Raw genomic sequence first — 22145 nt, 5'->3', positions numbered from 1 at the left:
TCTAGGAGAGATATCAAAGTTTGATTTGATATCATTTTGAGTCTCTGCCCTATAGACATTAAAAAAACAAACAACCTCTGCCCCCTGGGTGTGAATGTCCTGGTGAGGGATAGACAAAAACTCCACTACCAGAAATATTTATAAGGCAACTCCTGGGTGTAAAATGCTATGAAAAATGGGGTTAAAAATACTTGACCTTCCGTTCTTTTTTTTTCCTTAAGATTTATTCATAGCTAGAAGTAAGGAATATGGAAGGAATAAAGAAGGGAAAAAATGAGGAAGGAAAAGAAGAAGAAAAAGAGGAAGGAAGGGAGAGAAGATAATTCAGAAGAAGGAAACAAGGGGAAGAAGAGGTAAGGATAAGGAGAGAAAGAAAATAAATGGGAGGGAAAGAAAGAAAAAAGTAGAGAAGGAGTGGAATAAGAACAAAGGAGAGGAAAGAGAAGAGGAAGGCAGGAAAGGAGAAAAGAAGAAAGAGACCAGAAAGGAGGAAGATGAAAGAAAAAGGATAGAAGGATGGTGGAATACATGGGAAAGAATGGAAATAAGAAAGGGAAAGGAGAAAAAGAGAAGGAATGAGAAAAGAAGGGAAGAATAAGGGGGTAAAGGAGGCAGGAATGAAATAAAAGGAAGAATGAATGAAAGAAAGAATATAGTAAATCCTCCAGGCACAATTTTATGTGACACCAGTCTGTAAAATGAGAAAATTAGTTCTACTCTCCCATTATCTTTTGCACATTAGACGATGCCACCTCTATAGGCATTTTAAATCCATATCTTCAAATCATCTCCAAAACTTCCTGATTTTTGTTGAGAAGACCACCATCTTTGCATATTCCTAACCTTTTAACCAACCTCAACTCTCCTTTCTCCCTTATTCCAGTGCCCCCCCACTCATATGTACTCAGTTACCCAATTGTGTCAATGCGTCTTCCATTCCTGTTTTCTATCCTCCAATCCATCCCTGTATGTAGCTTGAAGCTCATGTCACTGTATTACTCAACAACACAATTGCAAATTTCCCTGGCATATAAATTGGCTTCATCTTACCTTTTTCTGGCTGTTCATGAATCACTCCCCTTCCTACATCCCATTGTACAGTCAAACTGATTTTCTTGTTGTTCATCTCACACATGAGACTGCATTCCCCATCATGCCTTTGCACTGACTTTTTTTTTTTGTATTCTTTTGCCTCTACCTTTTAAAATCTCCTTTTTTTTTCTTTCAAAGCTTAACTCAAGACCTATCTTGTACAGGCAGCCTTTCCTGATCCACTCCCCTTTCCAGAGGTAGTCCCCTCCCCTAATTACTTAGTTTTAATTTAATATATTCTTATCCATGCACATGTCTCCTTTGATCAAATTTAAGTTTTTTGATTTCAAATAATCTTTCATTTTCATTTTTTTTTACCTCTCATATAAGACATTTAGTAGGCGCTTTCCAAATGCTTGTGACTTATGGGAGTTATGCTTGAGGAACTTTTAAATTCTTTCTAGCTCAAAATTTATATTTCTATGGTTTTCTGGAGCCCAAGTCCTATGGCTTTCTCTCCCCTCCCCTTCCCCTCAGCTCCTGTGGGTAGACTACTGAACCTAGATTCAAGAAGCCTAGGTGTGAACTCCATTTCAAAAGCTTGCTATTTACTGATGTGTGCTGATATTAAATGCACCACATTTCTATAGTACTCTAAAGGAGTTTTCAAAGTCCTTTCCCATACATACATTTTATTTGCTCTTTATGGCCATTCTACTTGTTTGAGACTAGGGATCTCCCCAATTAGACTGTAAGCACTTTGAGGATCAAGATTTTCTTTTGCCTTTTTTTGCATTCCCATTGTTTTTTTTTTTTTAACACAGTACCTGATACATGAGGCTCTTAATAATGTTTATTAAATAAATTGAATGTCTCTTCAATATTGTAGGACTTGGGGACAGTCATCCAGTCATTCCACTGCCCAATAAAGTAGAGCTTCTTTGAAGGCAATGATTATTTCTCCATTTGTCTTGCCAATCCCTTCATAAATACATGCTCAGAGCCTGAATGTCTAGACCCAGATTTGGAATGGGATGTTTGAGGCTATCTAGGCTGCTCTTGTCACCTTATAGATGAGGCCTGAATTGGAGACTTGACTTATTAAATGTCTCCATTTAGCTAAATGGAAAAGCTAAATTTGCACATTAGACTTTGGACATTGAAACTAATGTTCTTTCTATGATAAGTCACTGCCTCCAATTGAATATATTTGCTGAATTTCATGAATCTGAATGGAGAAACCAAGGTGAGGCACTGGCTGAGTTCCTACATGTCCTTTCCAGCCAATACCTTCATCAAGACCAGTACATTTGGAAGGATCCTAAACCCTAGAGGTTTTTTATAGAAACAGGAATCAGCAAAGATTTTGTGGAAGGGGGTGAGATAGGGAGAATGGACACTCCAAGGCCAAGTGGGCTTTGTTAAGGAGTTTTTGGGTGAGAGTCCTGGCTTTCCATTAGGCTCAGTGGAGAGTGGGAGAGTTCTATTTGGCCTTTATTAGGAGTTTTCATTTAATAAAATGCAAAAGTTTATAAGCAGTCTGCACTCAGGGCAAAAGGAACAGGTCTGTTCCCTGCCAGAAAATGCTTCAGCTGGGGTAAGGGGCCTTGCCAAGACTCTCTGAAGGCCATAAACAAATAACCAAGTGATCCAGGCTTGGCTGCTAGACTCCCCCTGAGCTCTTTCCATGGTCAGGCCAGGTTTCAGAGACTCAGAGGGGAGGAAAATGAAGCAGGAGGTCCAAGTTTGTGTGTGCACGTGTGTGTGTGTGTGTGTGTGTGTGTGTGTGTGTGTGTGTGTGTGTGTGTTTGTGTGTAGGGGTGGGGAACCTGGGAATTTGTAAGAGGGTGGGGATGATTATTCCCATTCTGCTCCTAAGGAGAGACCAAGGTACTGAATGATCCAGTAGGGCATCCTTTGGATGCTGTTGCAGGATAAATGCTCTGAACCAGAAAATATTGTCAGATGACACCAGCACTACCCATAGGATATATAGCAAGGAAGTCCTGAATTTGGAATTAGATGATTTGGGTTTGAATTTATGCTCTGGTTCTTTCTTCTTCTTTGACCTTGAGCAAACCTGCTACCCTCCTGTTGAGCCTCAGTTTATTTATCTGTAAAATGAAGGTGATATAATAGTTTCTAAGATTCAATTTGAAATCAGGTGATAAATCACAAAATTTGAGATTTGGAAGGGATTTCAAGTGGTCATTTAGTACAATTTATATCCAGAAGGAATTCCTGCTATTTCATATCCAGCAAATGGTCATCTAGTTTGTGCTTGAAGATATCCCCCAAAGAAGGGATATCCCAGCAGACCCTTTTAGGCAGCTGAGCTATAATGCCACAAACCCCTTGCAAGTGTAATTATTTCTCCAAGCACCTCATGTAGTGTCTGACACATAGTAGATGTTATCTAAAAATGTTAGCTATTAATTATTTTTGTTCTAGTGAACTTGCATTTGAAGAAATGTCTACTCATCAGCCTAAAACATTTTTTGGAAACTTATACAGTCTTAGGGAGCTTAGCTAGTATCTTCAGGGTCAGACCTCTCCTGCAACACACTGTCCTAGGTGCTTAACCAACCCATATTGATTGATTTTACATAGCCACCATCCCTTCCATCACAGGTAGATAGAGTAGCTAGGCTTACTCACACCCTTATTGGAGGGAAGAATGCATTTCCTTTGGGGGACAGAAATGGCTTTCTTCTTTGTTTTTCATTCCTTAGTGGCTAGCATAGAGTCTTGCATGATATTTTGAGATTATTTTACTTTCCAGTCCAAGTCTGAGATTTAATGACATGGAACCTCATTGTCCCAAAACAGTCTGTTACTGCTTGAGTTTCCTGGGGTCATTGAAAAATTTTTGACTTATTTATGGTCAAGTCTTATTATTGACAAGTCTGAATCAGAGACAGAATTTGAACCCTGTTCTTCATGGTCCCAACACTATACCTCAATGTCTCTTGCCTTGCATGTGGAAGATACCTTTGTAAATGTTTGCTTTATTAATGAGTTATCTCACTATACATTTCAGCATTTGATTCAGGGAGATAGGGACCAAGATCAGCATTTGTCTGGGTTCCCTGACTTCCCAAAGTGTTATCCTTTTGACTTTTGTCCACTCTGCCCAGCACCTAAGGTTCTCTCCCTGCAATCAGGCTTTATTGGTTCAATTTGCTTTTTCTTCCTGTTGTTCTATAAATTGTTTTTAAACTCCTTGGAGTCAGGAGATCAGTGACTGGGGGTTCCTAGCTACCTGTCCAACAATCTTTTCCTTAAAATTCTACTCACTGATACCACCCCCAAACAATAGATACTATAGTGCTCCAAGATATCAGAGGCAGGATGGCACTAATTAAAGCAATGGGGTACAGTGGAAAGAGTACTTGTGTTTTAATCCATTAGTTTAGTTCTGACTTCCATGATAATTGTTCATGATTTTGGACAAGTCACATGATCTCACAGAGATGGTAAAATGGCCCCATTATGCTTATTGGGTAAGGTTGTTGTGAGGGAGCAAATAGTAATAATAAATCATTGATTTTTTTCATAGTATCTTCTACTAGCAGGTATTGTGTCAAGTGCTTTCCAATTTTTATTTCATCTGAATCTTCCAACCACTCTGGGAGGTAGGTGCCATTATTATTCCCATTTTACAGATGACAAAACTGAGGCCAGCAGAGGGTTAAGTGACTTGCCCAAGTTCACATAGCTAGTAAATGTCTGAAGCTAGATTTGAACTCAGCTCTTCTGTTCTCCAGGCTAATGCATTATTTATTAATGAATGTCTATTAAGTACTTTGTAAACCCAAATGTGGTCATTTACATTTACTAATCTAGATCTCAGACCTATAACTTAGTAGATTAGCCCTCCAGAGAGACCTGTGAGTTCAATGAGATAATTGTTATTATTAAGAGTATTTTACAGGTGAGAGAAATGGGGTTTTGAGAAATCAAGTGCCTTGCCCAAGTTTATACAAGTAGCAAGTGTCAAATGCAAGATCTGAACTCAGATTTTGCTGTATATATGATTTATAGAAAACAGTGTGAAATATACTCTAGTGGATGATATACTAATATATAATATAAAATATATATACATCATAATCTAATTGTAATATATTTAAATAGCATAATTAGAATCATAGTTATAATTAATTATATGTTATAATTATTAATATTATATTTACTATAAACATCTTTATATATATATATATATGTTTAAACTCATGTTTTTCTTATTCCAATTCCATCCATCTCTCCACTGCACCACCTAACTGCCCCAATATAAATGGTATAAATGGCAGTTATTATCGTCTCTCCTATTGCTTTCTCAAGAAACTATATATTTATATATGGGTACATGAATATATGGGCAGCTAGGTGGTACAGTAGATAAAGCAATGGGCCTGAAGTAAGGAAGATTGGAGTTCAAATATAACCTCAGACACTTATTAACTATGTGACTCTGAGTAAGTCAGTTAACCCATATTTACCTCAGTTCCTCATCTGTGAAATGGGGACACATTGGAGAAAGAAATGGCAAACCCAAACCACTCCAGAATCTTTACCAAGAATACCTCATGGACAAAGTCACGAAAAGTTGTAGATATACATTGTGTGTGTGTGTGTGTGTGTGTGTGATGTGTATAGATATGTATATATGCATATATTATATATATATATATATATTTACAAAGAGTTGGACATGACTGAATAACCACACAGCAACAATAATATAATCTGTAATTTAAATTACAAACTGAGATATAATCCGAGATAATACAAGACAGTATGCCAACTGCCCAGAAGTCACTGCCAAAAAATTCTTGGTCTAGTGATAGTGGTAAAGGGATCATAGGCAAGAGTTGATGAGGAGGAAGAGGAGGAGAAGATGGATGATCCACCTTCCATGATGAAGGAAAGGTAGGGCTCAGTGAAGGTGACATAGGGTTGATAGAACCTGAGGTGCTCTCTGAAGAGCCAGAGAAGACTGACTGCACATAGTTTGCTGCTATCAGATTGTGTACACTACTCAGAAACTTACACTTTATCCGGTCAACAGTGGGAACCAGTGAATGCTTTGGGGGGGAGAGAAGTAACATGGTCCAGGCATAGTATTGGGAAGATTACTTAGGGAGCTGTGCAGACGATGAGTTTAGAAATGGATAGCCCACAGTCAGAAAGCTCAGTCCAGAGGCCAGCATAATAGCTTAGGTTAGAAGAAAGAGGATTGTCTGTTCTACTGTAGAATGGGTACAGTGGAAAGTGAGAAGAGGAGACTAAGAAATGTTATGGAGACAGAATCTCTTGACAATAATAGAGATTTGGGAGTCTAATTCTTCATTTTCCTTCCTAGTCATGATCTAGAAGTTTTAATGGACTTTAAGATCAATATAAACAAGTAGTGTGATGTGACAGCCAATAAAAGCTATGGGATCTACCCCCATTGAGAGAGGTTTAGCTTCCAGGAACCAGTGAGTGATGGACCTGAAGGGTTCTGGTCTGGCCCGGCTACATCTGGGTTTTTGTGTTTGGTTCTGGTCACCATATTTCAGGAAATACTTTGACACCCTAGAGAGCTTTTAGAAGTGGGGAATCAGACTGACAGATGATCTGAAGCTCATATCTTAGGAGGATGGGTAGAAGGACTTGGGTAAGAGAAGATCTGGGTATGACTGAGACCTGTCTTCAGTCAGTCAATTAGAACCCCTTTGGGCACTGTGCCATGCTCAGAGCTGTAATCTTGAAGAGGGATCTGCTTGGCCAAAGAGGGTAGAAGTAAGGGGGATTGGTGGAACTGGCAAAAAAGCAGATTGAGGCTCTGTAACCAAAAAAGCTCCTAACAAATGATTCATGTTTGAAAAAAGTTTCTTGAGAAAGCGATGGGAGAGACAATAATAAATGACATTTATTCCATTCATATCAGGGCAGTTAGGTGGTGCAGTAGAGAGACGGATGGAATTGGAATTAAAAAAATCTGAGTTCAAATCCTACCCAGAAAGTTATTAGTTGTATGACCTGAACATCTGCCTCCATTTCTTCAACTGTAAAATTGATATCACAATGGCACCTGCCTCAGAGGGCTTCTGCAATAATGGTTGTAAAATTGTATGTCACATTAATAAGTACTTATTTCCTCCCTTCTGTCTGCCTCAGTTTCCTCAGCTGTAAAATGGAGATGATCATAAGGCCTTCCTCCTGGGGTTGCTTTGAGGTTAAAATAAAGATAGTGTTAATAAGATAATAATATAATGTTAATAAAGTATTTTGCAAAATGCTGAATATAATGCAAATTCTAACTATTGTTATTATCTTTATGGTAATTTATGATTTGCAAAGGACTACACACATTTTTTTTTAGGCTTTTTTTTGCAAGGCAAATGGGGTTAAGTGGCTTGCCCAAGGCCACACAGCTAGGTAATTATTAAGTGTCTGAGACTGGATTTGAACCCAGGTACTCCTGACTCCAAGGCCGGTGCTTTATCCACTACGCCACCTAGCCACCCCACTACACACAGTTTTTAAGAGAGGCTAGGTGACACAGTGACTAAGGTGCCAGACTTGGTATTAGAGGGACTTGAGTTCAAATCTAGTTTCAGATACTTATTAGTTGTGTGGTCCTGAGAAAGACCTATAATTTTGCCTCAGTTTTCTCATCTGTAAAATAAGCTGGAAAAAGAAATGGCAAGTCACTCCAGTATCTTTCCCAAGAAAATTCTATAAAGAGACCATGAAGAGTTGGACACAACTGAAAATGACTTTAAAAAGCACACAGATATTACATATAAAATGAATATTACTATAATGAATTTTATTGAATGCAGTATGTGATGTATTTTATATAATGTATAATTATATCAATTAATACTTTCTTATGTATTATATATGTAATTTTAAAATAATTACTTTAGAGTTTGTAGGGGTCTAAGAAACCATCTAATTTAACCCTACTAAATCAACAAACTTTTATTATGTGCTTGGCAGTATCATTTTGCATAGAAAGAGATGGAGAACCAAAGAGTTTAAGTTACTTGCCTACAATCACACAGAAAGTCAATAGTAAAAGTGGAATTGGAAACCAAGACCTTCAGCTCCAAATCTAGCCCCCTTGACCCTTCTCTATCAAACTGCCTCCCTCACTTGAGATTTTCAGACAGGTGATGCCTGGTTGTGCCCTTGGTAGGTGTGTAGAGAGAGGATCTTATTTCCAGTATGATCCCTTCCAACTCTGACATTTGAGGCATTCTTATCCAAATTCTGGGTCAAAGGAAAGGAAATTTTGAGCCCCGGCATATTCCAGATCCTCCAGAAACACTTAGCAGACGAACCTTTCTGTCTGAGTGTGAGCATGTGGGCTGTGATGCTGGACCTGCCAAGGAGGCATCTGCTTTGTCTTTATGTGGGGAAGCATCCTAGGGCCAAGACAAAGGCAGCCTGTATCCCATGTCTGAGCAGCCTCCCGTATCATAGCAACAGTTGTCCATCTACCTCCCACTGCATGCCAGCCTCATTCAGTGCCTCCTCTGGGGCCACCCGGTCTGGAGCTCCAGGATTCTAGGCTATTCTCCAGCTTCACACAACATGGGTAGCCAGGCCCTTGAAAATTAAACATCAGCAAGAAGCCGGCGATATTTGGGGAGGGGGAAATGAGACCTGGGGGAGGGGTTTGTGGTAGGTTCCTCAGCTTTACCCCAGCTTCTTCCAATACCCCACTGCTCTTTATAAAGCTGAGGTCTCTGTCCCCCCACCCCAGGCCTTGAGAGGGGTTTCACAAGGCCAGGGCTGTCTTGCATTGCTCTGCTGTGGGACTGATTCGCTCAGCAGAGAATCTCACAAGTTTCCAGAAGTAAAGGTGTATTAGGTGATCCTACCCACAGACACCCCTCCAGTTGGGACCCAATTGTATACAATTAGGAAGCATCCGAGGCTGAATTTGAACTCAGGTCTGGGGCTCTGACCACTGCACCACCTAGCTACCTTAGATAGCTCTGTACTCTCTTGGGAATATGTTCTTTTGGTCCATAAACATGTATATCCTCTAGGATCATATGATCATAATTCTAGAACTGGAAGGGACCCAAGAGGCCATCTATTCCAACCTCTTCATTTTACAGATGAGAAAACTGAGGCCCAGAGAGTTTATGTGGCTTTCCTAGGGTCACACAGCTTCTATGTGCCAGAGCAGGTAAATTGAATCTGGATTCTCTGACTTTAAATCCTCTTGTCTAAGAAAGGGGTCATTTTATTTATTCCCAGCAGAATTGAAAGTAAAGATTGTTTTATTCTTCTGGTATTCCTAACACAATGCCCTGAATATATAGTCTTGAATTGAATTGAATAATGAAATATTAATAGTGTGATGGAAAGACCAAACCTGAATGTCCTCTGTTTTAGTTCTTGCTCTCTTATCGTTTTTTTTTCAGTTTTTTTGCAAGGCAAATGGGGTTAAGTGGCTTGCCCAAGGCCACACAGCTAGGTCATTATTAAATGTCTGAGGCTGGATTTGAACTCAGGTCCTCCTGACTCCAGGGCCGGTGCTCTATCCACTGCACCACCTAGCCGCCCCAACCATGCTCTCTTATTAACTAGTTTTCTGAATTTGGGTTTTTAATTAGTTTTTTGATAGGGGAACTTTGCCCTCCTACACTTGCTAATTAGATAACCATGGCAAATTTCTCTGAATCTTAATTTCCTCTCCAGTAAAATGTTACCCTTATATCTGCAGCAGCCAGTCATGTGGGGCAGGTAGGTGGATCATTGGATAGAATACTGAGCCTGCAGTGAAGGAGGACTCATTTTTCAGAGTTCAAATCTAGCCTCAGGCACTTACTAGCTGTGTGACCCTGGGCAGGTCACTTAACCCTGCTTTCTTAATTTTCTCATCTGTAAAATTAGCTGGAGAAGGAAATAGAAAATCATTGTAGCATCTTTGCCAAAAAAAACATCAGATCTAGAGCTTACTCAGGAGCTACTCACTAGCTTTGTGACTCTGGGCAAATCATTTAACCCTTGCTTGCCTCAGTTTCCTCATCTGTAAAATGAACTGGAGAAAGAAATGGCAAACCACTCCAGTATCATTGGAAAGAAACCCCTAGAGGGGATCACAAAGAGTCAGGCACGACTGAACCACACCAAGAACGACTGCTGTAAAGTACTTTCCTCTGTAAACCTTAGGTATATCTATTGTTGTGATCCAAATGCTCTCAAACTGGGGATCTGGTTTTTTTCTCATTTCCTTCCAGTCCCCCATCTCCACCCCCAGAGGAGGCATCTAAGGTTCTGTCCTATCTCAAGTCTTCCTGTCTCTCCTCATGGCGTTATCCGTGTCTGGCGATTTGGGGAAATATTTAATGGCAATGTTTCTCTTGAATGAGCAAGGTCATCGAGTTGGTAGGGGTCCAAGAGGTCCTGAGCCAGGGGCAGGCAGAAGTGGAGGTGTGGCAACCAGGGCCGCAGGTGGGGGGGGGGGGAGGCTTCCTTTCCTGGAGGGGAGGCAGCAGGGACCAGAGGGGCTGCCTGATGGCTCTCCATCACTAACTCATCTTCCTCTCTGCGCAGCTGCCCCGAGGACACCAGGTGGCGCTCTCGTCCATCACTTATGTCGGCTGCTCCCTGTCCATCTTCTGCCTGGCCATCACCCTGGTCACGTTCGCTATGCTGTCGTGAGTCGTTTTGCCTTTCTACTTTGACTGAGCAAACCTTCCCCTGAAATCTGAGCAGCAGCAGCATGCAGATGGCAGTGCCCGCCCACCGGCCTTGGAGCGTTCAGGGGGTGGCACCTGGAACCCCCTTAATGACATCCTCCATATGTGGTTGCCACAGACCATTAGCTGGTCCCCAATTAAAAACTTCTAATTTCCAAAAATGGACACTTTTAAATAAATACCAGGTGATTTACTGGCAGTGTCCTTGGCTGGGCTCCCCTATGAACACTCCCTACCCCCCACCAAACCATTTCCTAATAATTGGGGAAAGCTTATGTTTTGAAGTAAGACACATCACCTGATCTTCCTGGGCCTCGGTTTCCTCATTTGTAATATCTTGGAGCTGAGCTAAATGGCCTCTGAGGTCCCTTACAGTTCCAAATTTAAGATCCTATCTTGTGTAATCTTGGGCAAGTCTCCTCCCTGAGCCTCAGTTTCCTCATTTTTAAGTTGGGTTAGATAGTTTTTGAGCTTCCCCTACTGGTCTAGAGCTAAAATTCTATGATCCTAACTTGTACTATCTTCAGCAATTCACCTCCCTGAGCCTTAGTTTCCCCATTTGTAAGTTATGTTAGATAGTTTCTGAGATTCCCCTACTGGTCTAGATTTAAAATTCTATGATCCTAATTTGTGTGACCTTGGACAAGTCACCTCCCCGAGCCTCAGTTTCCCCATTTGTAAGTGTGTTAGATAGTTTCTGGGATTTCCCCACTACTCTAGATCTACAATTCTATGATCCTAATTTGTGTGACCTTGGACAAGTCACCTCCCTGAGCCTCAGTTTCTCTATTTGTAAGTTGTATGAGTTTCTGAACTTCCCCTACTGGTCTAGATCTAAAATTCTTTGAACCTAATTTGTGTGACCTTGGACAAGTCACCTCCCCGAGCCTCAGTTTCTCCATTTGTAAGATCTTGGAGTTTTGTTAGATAGTTTCTGAGGTCCCCTACTGGTCTAGAGCTTAACTTAACTATGACCTTGGACAAGTCACTTCCCTGGGTCTCAGTTTCATCCTCTGTAAAATAAGGGGCTCGAGTTCCTTGATGTCAGAGATCCTTTTAGTCCTGTATTTCTGGATGCTGAACTCTGGACTGACTGTGAGAAGACAAGATTGCTAAGGAGTAAAGCCATGAAAAGAAGGTTGAATTTGGTAGCAGATGACCAGGTGTTGTGCAAATCACTGATTTAAGAGGATTTCCATGTTCCTAAATGCTACAAAAAATGGCACCAGGGAGTCACTGTGGTATTGTGCAAAAAGACTGACCTTAGAGCCCCTGGGTTCAAACCCTGCCTGGAACACACACATATGTGTGTGTGTGTGTGTGTGTGTGTATAGGGAGAGAGAGAGAGAGAGAGAGAGAGAGAGAGAGAGAGAGAGAGAGAGAGAGAGATACATACATATGTGACCTTGGGCAAGTGAATCCCTTACTTCATCTACAAAATGGGGGGGTGGTGGATGAGATGACCTCTAAGATCTTTTCCTGCCCTAAATCTATGATACATTTTGTAGCCTTCTTGTTTTGATTCCCAGGAAAGAAAGATATGGGCTGGGATGGAAAAGAGCTGTGTATAATTCAAACCTTGATGGAAAGGATTATGTGAATCATTCTAATTATGTGAGAATGTAACTAAGCTCCTTGAGTGTGAGATTGTTTCATTTCTTGTATTTGAATTTCTAGCTCCTAGTACATTGCCTTAAGCATAAAACACACATTCATAAATACTTGTTGATTGGAATTTCCATGACAAATAATTCATTTTCTTCTAATTTATGGTTGTTGCAATTAGAAGACCTAGGTTCTATTTCCTGTGTTATTTGGGGCAAGCCATTAACTTCCCTGGGTCTCAGTTTCCCCATCTGTCAAATGAGAGGGTTGAGCTAGATATCCTCCTAGAACTATGATCCTATGATTTTCAGACTTGATTTTTATTCCATCCTTTCCCCCCTACCCATATTGCCAATCCATTTTCTCCTTTCTATAGGCCTAGGTAAAACCAAGGCTAAATAAGATCTCATTATCCCTCTGCCAAAACCTAAGCAATCACAACATGGAGGCATTGGGAGTCCCCATCTAAGCATTTCAAATACCACAGAATCTTTGACCTGAAGGGACTGGCTCTAGAAATCATCTAGTCTAGTCTATTCATCTCATTTTATAGAGGGAGGACTATAAGTCTATCAGAAAAGTTGTATGACTCGCCCCAGGCCATACCGCTAGTCCATAGCAAAGCTAAGAATTGAATCTCAGCATTTCCAAAGGCTATAAACTTCTCCCTGCACCATATTGCCCCTCCCTCATTCCCTCTCTCCTTCCTTTCCCACTTTCACCCTTTACTCTTCTTAGCTTTTAATATTCTAAAGTCAACAGACTGTAATGCAAAGAAAGTAGAAATTAAAAGTCCTGTGTTCTAGTTTTTCACTTTTTCACTTAGTTGTTTATGACCTTGGTTGTTTATGATCTTCTTTTCTCTGGGCCTCAGTTTCTCTAGTGGCAGATGGTTTTTGTAAATAGAGTGCATCCTGCATCAGATATTTATTACATGAAACTCTAAGCAGGTCACTTAATTTCTCTGGGACTCAGTTTCCTTATCTGTAAGAAAAGGATGATAATGGCACTTAACTCCCAGAATTGTTGGGAGAAGAAAATGAGATTACTTATATGTGTGTGGGTTTGTATGTGTGTGTGTGTGTATATACTATACATATATATGTATATATATCCATATATATGATATGCACATATAACTTTTATGTAACTAGATATATAATTGCAATTCTCAAAAATACTGTATAAAAACTAGCTATTGTTATTATGAGGTTCAAACCACATGATTTCAAAAATCTTATCGGGGGCGGCTAGGTGGCATAGTGGATAAAGCACCGGCCCTGGAGTCAGGAGTACCTGGGTTCAAGTCCGGTCTCAGACACTTAATAATGACCTAGCTGTGTGGCCTTGGGCAAGCCACTTAACCCCATTTGCCTTGAAAAAAACAACATCTTATCAGGATCTAACATTTTCTCCAACATCTCTTTTTGTCTGTCTCTTCCTCCCTTCTCTCCTCCTTCCTGGACTCTATTGTATACTGGAAACTCAGCCTGGTCAAGTCCAAGGCACTTGGCTGTTTCCCCCACCCCACCACCCTCCTCAGCCAACTTTGGGCCTCTGTAGTCAGGATGCTGGTGAACCTCGGCCCCATCCTAGACTGCTCCTTTTAGTGAGCTCTGGACCTCTTCAGGTCACTAATCACTTCCCTGGTTTCTTCCAGGATTATTTCCCCATGAATTGTCTAACTTAAACTCAGATTTCAGGGATCTCGCTATTGGGAGGTGGCAATGAGCAGCATCTTGTAGATGCTATCACTCACTGGGACATGAGGTTCTCATTCAGTGTCTCAGAAATAAATGGGGGCAGTGGGGGGAAATTGAGAAGGGAAGGATCAGAAATGAAAATGCAGAGAAAATAGTTGTGCTGGCTGCTCCCTAACCAGAGATGCAGTATACGTGTTTTCTATCAGGGCTGCCTATCATAGGTGAAATTATGGGGCTTTTATTAACATCTGAATAGTGGCAAAGAAATGAATTTCACATCTGTTCCTGAGTATTTAACATCTTCCTATTGTGTAAACTTTATCTCTCTCTCCTCCATAACAAACTGGGTGTTTAAGCTGCTCTGACTCTGGAGCGTGTTGGCCCCTCCCTGTTCTTCTTGTTCCCTTGGAGACACCTGTAGTTGGGACTCCCTGCCAAGTATAGTCAAATTGGCTTCATGGGAACCTGTCTGATGAAGAAGCTGAACAGTTTATCACCTCCCCAAGCCCTAGGCTTGCTCCTTCCCTTCAGAGAGCTTAGGGTAGTTGGACTGAGTCAGATAATACCTCTCACACCCCTATACACAAATATACTTATATATAGACATATTCCTTTCCTGGTTAAAGGAGGACTGGATGGGAAAGGGGAGTCTGAGACATTAGGAAAGGCATTAGGAAATTTCCTGGAGTAGCCACTGGGGGGAAAATGGTTTAGGGATATCTATATCTATATCTATATCTATATCTATATCTATATCTATATCTATATCTATATCTATATCTATATCTATATCTATATCTATATCTATATCTATATCTATATCTATATCTATATCTATATCTATATCTATATCTATATCTATATGAGCATCAGGAACTGAAATGAGAGGGTCATTACAGATAGAATGGAAGAGAATGTCTGAAAAAGACCTCATTTGCTATTTTGGACAAGAAGATGGTATAATGGGTAATATATTGGGCCTAGAGTCAGGAGGACCTCAATTCAAATATGGCCATTCTAGTTATGCTTCATCTTTATTTACCTCAGTTTCCTCATCTATAAAATAAAGCTTGTAATAATCTTACCTATCTCTCTGGGATATTTTGAGAGTTAAATAAGGTAATTGTAGAACATTTAACACATAGTATGGAATACACACACACATCTATACATAAATATATAAATGTAAAAATATATGTATATATATGCATATATATACATATATATGTATGTATGTATATATATATATATATATATATATATATATACATATAAGCTATTCTTAGTAGTAGTAGTGGTAAACTGCTCTAATTAGCAGGAAGTGGTAGAAGAACTAGAATTGGAGACCAGGTTCAAATCTATAATCTACCATTTACTATGCAAGTCAATTAGTAATTATGCAAGCATGTATTATTAAATTCTTAATGGTGCTGAATAGAGTGGTAATGTATAGTGGTAATGGATAGAGCACCAGTCCTAGAGGCAGGAGGATCTGAGTTCAAATCCTGCCTCAAACACTTATTAGCTGTGTGACTTTGGGCAAGCCACTTAACTCTGATTGCCTCATATCCCGCACCATCTCCAGTGATCCTGATTCAGATCTGGCCACTGGACCCAGATGGTTCCAGAGGAGAATGTGAGACTGTTGACTTAGCACAGCTCCCCCTCACTCAAATCCAATTCACTTGCTTGTCATGACATCACCTCCCTGGTGCCACGGGCTTCTTCGAGATTGAAGGACAAACATCATTGTCATTAAATGCTTACTGTGAGCCAAACACTATGGTAAATACTGGGGGAGGAGGGTGACAAACAAAGGCAAGGATACAGTCCCTGCCCTCATGACACTCTCATGCTTATGGAGCAGCCAATATACAAACAACTAAGCTGTGTATAAGATATATGCAGTGCAAATGGAAGATGAACTTCATGAGAAGACCTCCTACATAAAGTGGAGTTTCAGCCATATGACCTTGGGAAGATAGCTGCTCTCTAGTAGTCATCTTGGGGTTCCCAAGGCCCAGAATCTCGGAGCTGGACTCTAGTTCAACTCACATTTAACCAAGAATCCATTCTTTAACTAACTCAACAAGTATCCATCCAATCTTTGCTTGGAAATTGCAGTAAGAGGGTCCCTCTGGAGACAGTCCACTTTAGGATAGCTCCCAAGTGTTAGGTTTTTCTTTGTCTTTTTCTTGATGTCCAGCTGACATTCATCTCTTTGTCATTTATAATCATTGCTCCTGGCTCTGCCCTCTAAGTCTAAGTAAGACAAATCTATTCCTCTTCCATAGGACACCTCTTCAAATACTATAATCAATTAATTTGTAAATATTTATGGAGTGCCTACTATGTCTCCAGCCCTGTGTAGGGACAGAGGATATGAATATAAAATCAAGATTGTTCCTACCCTCAAGGAGCTTATACTCTGCTGAGCAGATTAAAAAATCTCACAGATATGTAAATATAGGATCCAGACTCTCCCCCATGCAAAATTACTTTAGTAAGTGTCTCCCATATCATCATGTTCTCTATGGAAAGGACTGGAAATAGACATCTCTGATGGTAGTCAAAGCAATCTGACAGAGGTCAAAGGAACCCAACCTTGGGTCTGGAACATATTATTCCTGTATTGAGCTGATTCTGTGACCAGAAGTGAAGAGGGGTCTAGATTGGAACATCCATGATATCTTAGAAATTGGGACGAGCATCTCATCCTGGGACACTTTAGGGACTGTGCCTTCTTTATGCTCAACTCAATGAAACTACTCAAAAAATACCTCATTATCTTTGGCAAGTTCATAATATTAGTAGATTACTTCATCACCATAATAGATCTGAGAATTAAGCTTCAAATTCTGCTTCTGATATTTACTGCCTGTCTAACCTTAGGCTTATCACTTCAGTATCCTTGGACCTCAGTTTTCCCTTCTATAAAATGAAACATTTGACCTAGATGGACTCTGAAGTCTTTCTACCTTTAGACCTATGATTCTATGATCTTAAAAGTCGTCAATGAGCCAGGAGACTTGTGCTCCCATTCTGACTGTAATCCTTGCTTTATTTTTTTTCCCCTTTCAGCTCAGTCAGTACCATTCGAAACCAGCGCTACCATATCCATGCCAACTTGTCCTTTGCCATTCTGGTGGCCCAGATCCTACTTCTCACCAGTTTCCGATTTGAACCAGGAACAGTAAGTAGCAAAACAAAACTAACAAAAGAACAATAATAATTTTTTTGGGGGGGATTAAGTGGTTGTATACAAACCTTCCTCTGAGATCAATTCCTGGGAAAATTCTAGAATAGAGGAAAATGAGAAAAGAAGTCATGATCAGCAAGAGCTTCATGGTTTCATCAAGAATATGTCGTGCCAGACTAATCTTATTTCTTTTTTTGACAGTGTTATTAAACTAGGAGGTGAGGAGAATGCTATAGATATGGTTTGTCTAGACCTTAGCTATGTATTTGATAAAATAGCTCATACTAATCTTGAGAAAAGCTGGAAAGATGTAGCCTAGAAAGCAATACAATTAAATGGATTTGGAACTGGTTGAATGATTCTACTTAAAGAGTCATTGTTAATGATTTGATTTCACCTTGACAAGGAAATATCCAAAAGAATGCTCAGTGATCTGTTAAATATTTTTTTTATCTGTGATTTAGAGAAAGGCATAGAAAAATTGTTTATGGAATTTGAATGACATCAAGTTGGGGGGGGATAACTAACACATTGGGTGAAAGAATAAGGATCCAAAAAGATCTTGAAAGGCTATTATACATTAGGCTGAATCTAAGAAGATGGAATTAAATAGAGATAAACGTAAACTCAGCTTCAGAAATAAATAAGTTGATTGTAAAATCAGCTTTCCCAATACAGCACTGGGTGAGGAATGGTTAGCTATTCTTCTGTTTGAAAAAAGATCAGGAGGGTTAAATGGAATGTAGGCTCAAAGTGTGAAGTTACAGTTAAAAAAGATTCTAGGAATTTGAAATTTTTAAGAGAAAGGCAGCTTTCAGGAAGAAGGAGGTGATAATCGCAATTGCATTCTCCTCTGATCAAATCTCATCTGAATTACTGTGTTCAGTTCTGCATGTCATTGTTTAAGAAGGACATTTATAAGATGAAGAGTGTTCAGAAGAGGGTAATCAAAATGGAGACATTCCTCAAGTTAATGTTGTATGTGAATTGCTTGAAGGAAGTGGGGATGATTAGCCTGAAGAACATAAGACTCAAGAGGGGGCATGGTTGTTAATTAGAATTGTGCTTGGTTCCAGAGGGCAAGGCCAGAATCAATGGGTGGAAGTTACAAAGAGATCAATTAACTTTAATATTAGGAAATACTTTTTAATAATTACAATTGTCCCCAAATAGAATGGCCTGCCTCTGATTCCAGACAGTTGGAGTCCTCCTCCTTGAAGGTCTCTGGACCTTCATCTATGACCAAATTGCCTCCAAGGTCCCTACCAACTCTCAAATTTTGTGATTCCTATAGGAATTGATTGTTTGTGCAAAGGATAGTTGTAATGGAGTCACAGCTGTAAGATATCAGTTAGTAGCTGTCACTTTATGAAAGGTTATAGACTTTTTTCTTTTTTATGTCCCATTCTATCCATCTGTATAATAGGGAGGAGAGGATCTCAAATGTTCCTTCCAGCTCCAAATTCTGAAATCCTTCATGGAAAAAACAATTAGGTTATAGGTCCTATTGACATTCATAATTACACTTTGCATAATTAAACTAGAGCTATAATTAGGCTAGAGCTATAGGGATTTATTCCAGGTTGAGAAATTTATAAAGGAGTGACACCAGAATCCCACAGTTTATTCCTCTGATCATCCTATCCTTATGCTAGTACTGGAAGGACTTTCTTTAGAAACCCCACAATGCCCCTAGGTCTCTTGGTGACTATATTCTAGGGGCATCTTTTCCTCATGTCTGTTGTTCCAGATGTAAAAATGATGAATTACACTCTGCCTATCCTCTATCTCCTTTCCAACTCATCCTGAACTCCTCCTTTGAGACTCTGGTTCTGATGGTTGGATCTTTACCTTCTCTTGCCTACAAACTCTCTTACTTCCCAGTCATTTCCAATTCATGCTGCTGAGTGCATATAAGTTCCTTCTGTCCTGCCCATTCCCTCCCTTCTTCTTAATTCCCTTTATATTTTGCTTTCCCACATTAGAATATAAACTCAGGGCACAAACTGTTTTGTTAACTTGTCTTTTTGTCTCTAAGCACATTGTAAACATTTATTAAATTTTCTTCTTTCCTTGCTTTCTTGTTTGTTTGATTCCTTTCTTCTTTCCTTCCTTCTCAATCCAGCCTCTCCTCTCCTCTTCTTATCTTAAATTTATTATGATTCTATTATTTAAATTTATTAAAAATAAACTCCTGAACAAGGTCTGGCCTGAAGCATATATCTGAAGTGCAGTCAGAGGGACTGGAGATGAAGAATAGATCTGACCTGTAAAGATTAACAACAGACCCCTCATCAGTATGGTTCTGTGAGAACCCTGAATGATGAACTGGAGTCAGAAGGTGACTGTTTTTAACTCAGACTTTAGAATGAAGAAACCAGTGAAGCAGATTGATTCACATCAGGGGCCAGAGCTTTCTTGGGTAGGGCTGCAGAGTCTCAAATCTCTGGCAAGATGCAGGCAGCATGTTCTATTGATCTGAACCCTGCTAATGAGTTAGCCAAGGCTGCCATCTTGCCCCGATTATGAGTTGATAGGAATATTATCAGCAAGGGGTCTTTTCTTTCCTCCTTGGGAAATAGAGAAACCTATACCAATGTAAGAGAAGTACCTTAGAGCTAGGTATGCAAATATATGTAAACTCATGTAAATGTAGTCAGTGGCTGCTACTTTGCTCCATTTTGGATGATTTTCAAAGGTTCACCTTGCTAACCCAGGAGTCTAACACATAGTGCATGCTCAATAAACTTTGGTTGAATTGAACTGAAGGTTTGATTCTAATAAAGACTTTCCTCTCTCTATTTCATGGTCATAGATTATACCTCCACTCCTCACCCAAACATCTCCCTACTGTATCTCCTTAGTCACAAGAAAGGTTGGTAAGAGAGTTAAGAGAGTGTACTCACTAAAAGTCCTAACCCACTACAGAGAAATAAATCAACTGACAGTGTGACTAGAATATCACCTTTCTTCAGCAGGTTGAAATATATAGTTACTCATGGGCATAGTGAAGTTGCTTTTCAATACATGGTTATATTTGTAGCTGTATTAGGGAATTCCAGAGTTAGGAGGAATCCCAATGTTTATACACAAAAAAGGAATTTCTCCCACAATGTACTCAATATACCCAACTCCTCATTATGTAATCTTTGTTTGACAATCTCCAGGAAAAGAGAACCCACTATTTCCTGAGTCAGCCCATCCCAATTTGGGCAACCATAATTGCCAAAAAGAGTTCTTTATATTAAATGAGGTATGTTTGTAAAGTACCTTACAAACCTTAAAATGTATGTTAAATACTAGCTGTTGTTGCTGTTGTTGTATGGAGTTTCTTCTTATATGGACCGATCTATAATTACAAAGTAAAAGCCATGTCTTCCTTTTAGTGATTTTTGACAGATAATTAGAGTTGAACTCAGAAAGAACTGAATTCAAATTCTGACAAGTACAGGCCATTTAACCTCTCTTTGCATCAGATTCCTCATCTGCAAAATGAGGATAATAGCCTCTACCTCACAAAGTAATTGTGAGGGTCAAATTGAGATAACATAAAGGAAAGCTTTGCAAACCCTGAAACCTATATAAATGCTAACTATTATTATTTGTCCTTTTGGATGAATATTTTGAATGAATAAAAGCATTCATTATGGTTTTCATTAAGTGCCAGCTTTCTAATAAAAAGGTGTCATGAGAGTTCCCTTTGTCAGACTCCCATCCCCCTTTTATGTAGAAGATACAAATACACAGAAAATCCCTGCCTCTAAGGAGCATATCTTTTTTTTATGTTTTTTCAAGGCAATGGTGTTAAGTGGCTTGCCCACGGCCACACAGCTAGGTAATTATTAAGTGTCTGAAGATGGATTTGAACTCAGGTCCTCCTAACTCCAGGGCGGGTGCTCTATCCACTGCCCCAGGAGCATATCTTCTAATAGAGGAAGATAACACTTAACTGTGTTCAGTGTATAGGCAAGAGGGAAACCAGGACCCTGAATGAGGTATGAAGCAGATTCTGGTCTGGAACTGCGTGCAATCTTTATAATCACCCTCAGAATTTTGTATAAACCCTCTCAGAAAAATCAAGGCTTAGCCAAAAGTTGAGTGTATTAATCCCAAAGTTGAGTGTATTGAGTTCCCCAGGGCATGGTCTCTAGTGGTCTGGGGTTCTGGAGCATGTATCACCAGAGCAGATAGAAAGAAATTGATTGAGATGGGGTGCTGGATGAAGTATCTCTGAGAGATCTTTTGTCTCCCTCCCTTTCTCTTTCTCCAGAATGCTTTTGAGAATTCAGACTGAGTTTTCTGAATAGTGCTAAGAGAAGGGACAGACCAAGCTTCCACATGGGCCATTTTGGTATTCTCCCTAACACAGAGCTGCTTCTGATTCTGATGGCACCCACTAGCTGGGGGATTTTGGGCAAGTCACATAACCTCTGTCAGACTCAGTTTCCTCAATTGTAAAATGCAGATAATTTATAGCATCTATCTCTCATGGTTTTTATGATGATAAATGAAACTAATAGTTATACACTTAGCACAAAGTGTGATAATTCCCCATTCTTAATGATTAATATTATCTTGTATATATTTTATTCATATATAATTTTCTTTAATATTTTGTCCCCACCATTAGAGGGAAATAACTGGGTTTTTTTTTACCTTTCTTTGAATCCCTAGTACTAACTCAGAGTAGCTGATACATAATAGGTGTTGACCTAAGTTGCCTTGTAACATGGGGTTAACAATAATGCCTCCTCAAAATGTTGTAGTCAGGTTCAAATGAAATACTATATGTAAAGCATTTACAAACCTTAAAGCACTCTGTGTGTGTGTGTGTGTGTGTGTGTGTGTGTGTGTGTGTGTGTATACAAATAAAACAATTTTAGTTATTGCTAT

General features: G+C 39.6%; 1 protein-coding gene across 1 annotated transcript in view; it reads left to right on the top strand.

Annotated features, from left to right (window-relative positions):
• Positions 1–22145, top strand: part of ADGRD1 (adhesion G protein-coupled receptor D1) — a 490642-nt gene that overhangs the window by 332791 nt on the left and 135706 nt on the right. The window contains exons 15-16 of the mRNA XM_074205246.1: positions 10600–10703; positions 17135–17246. Of these exons, the coding sequence (XP_074061347.1) occupies positions 10600–10703; positions 17135–17246 (216 nt within the window). The remainder of the gene's footprint in view (positions 1–10599; positions 10704–17134; positions 17247–22145) is intronic.

The sequence above is a fragment of the Macrotis lagotis genome, chromosome X (assembly GCF_037893015.1).
Source record: "Macrotis lagotis isolate mMagLag1 chromosome X, bilby.v1.9.chrom.fasta, whole genome shotgun sequence".
Lineage (NCBI taxonomy): Eukaryota > Metazoa > Chordata > Mammalia > Peramelemorphia > Peramelidae > Macrotis > Macrotis lagotis.
Note: the sequence above shows the minus strand (reverse complement) of the source record. Positions and strands in the feature narration are given on the sequence as shown.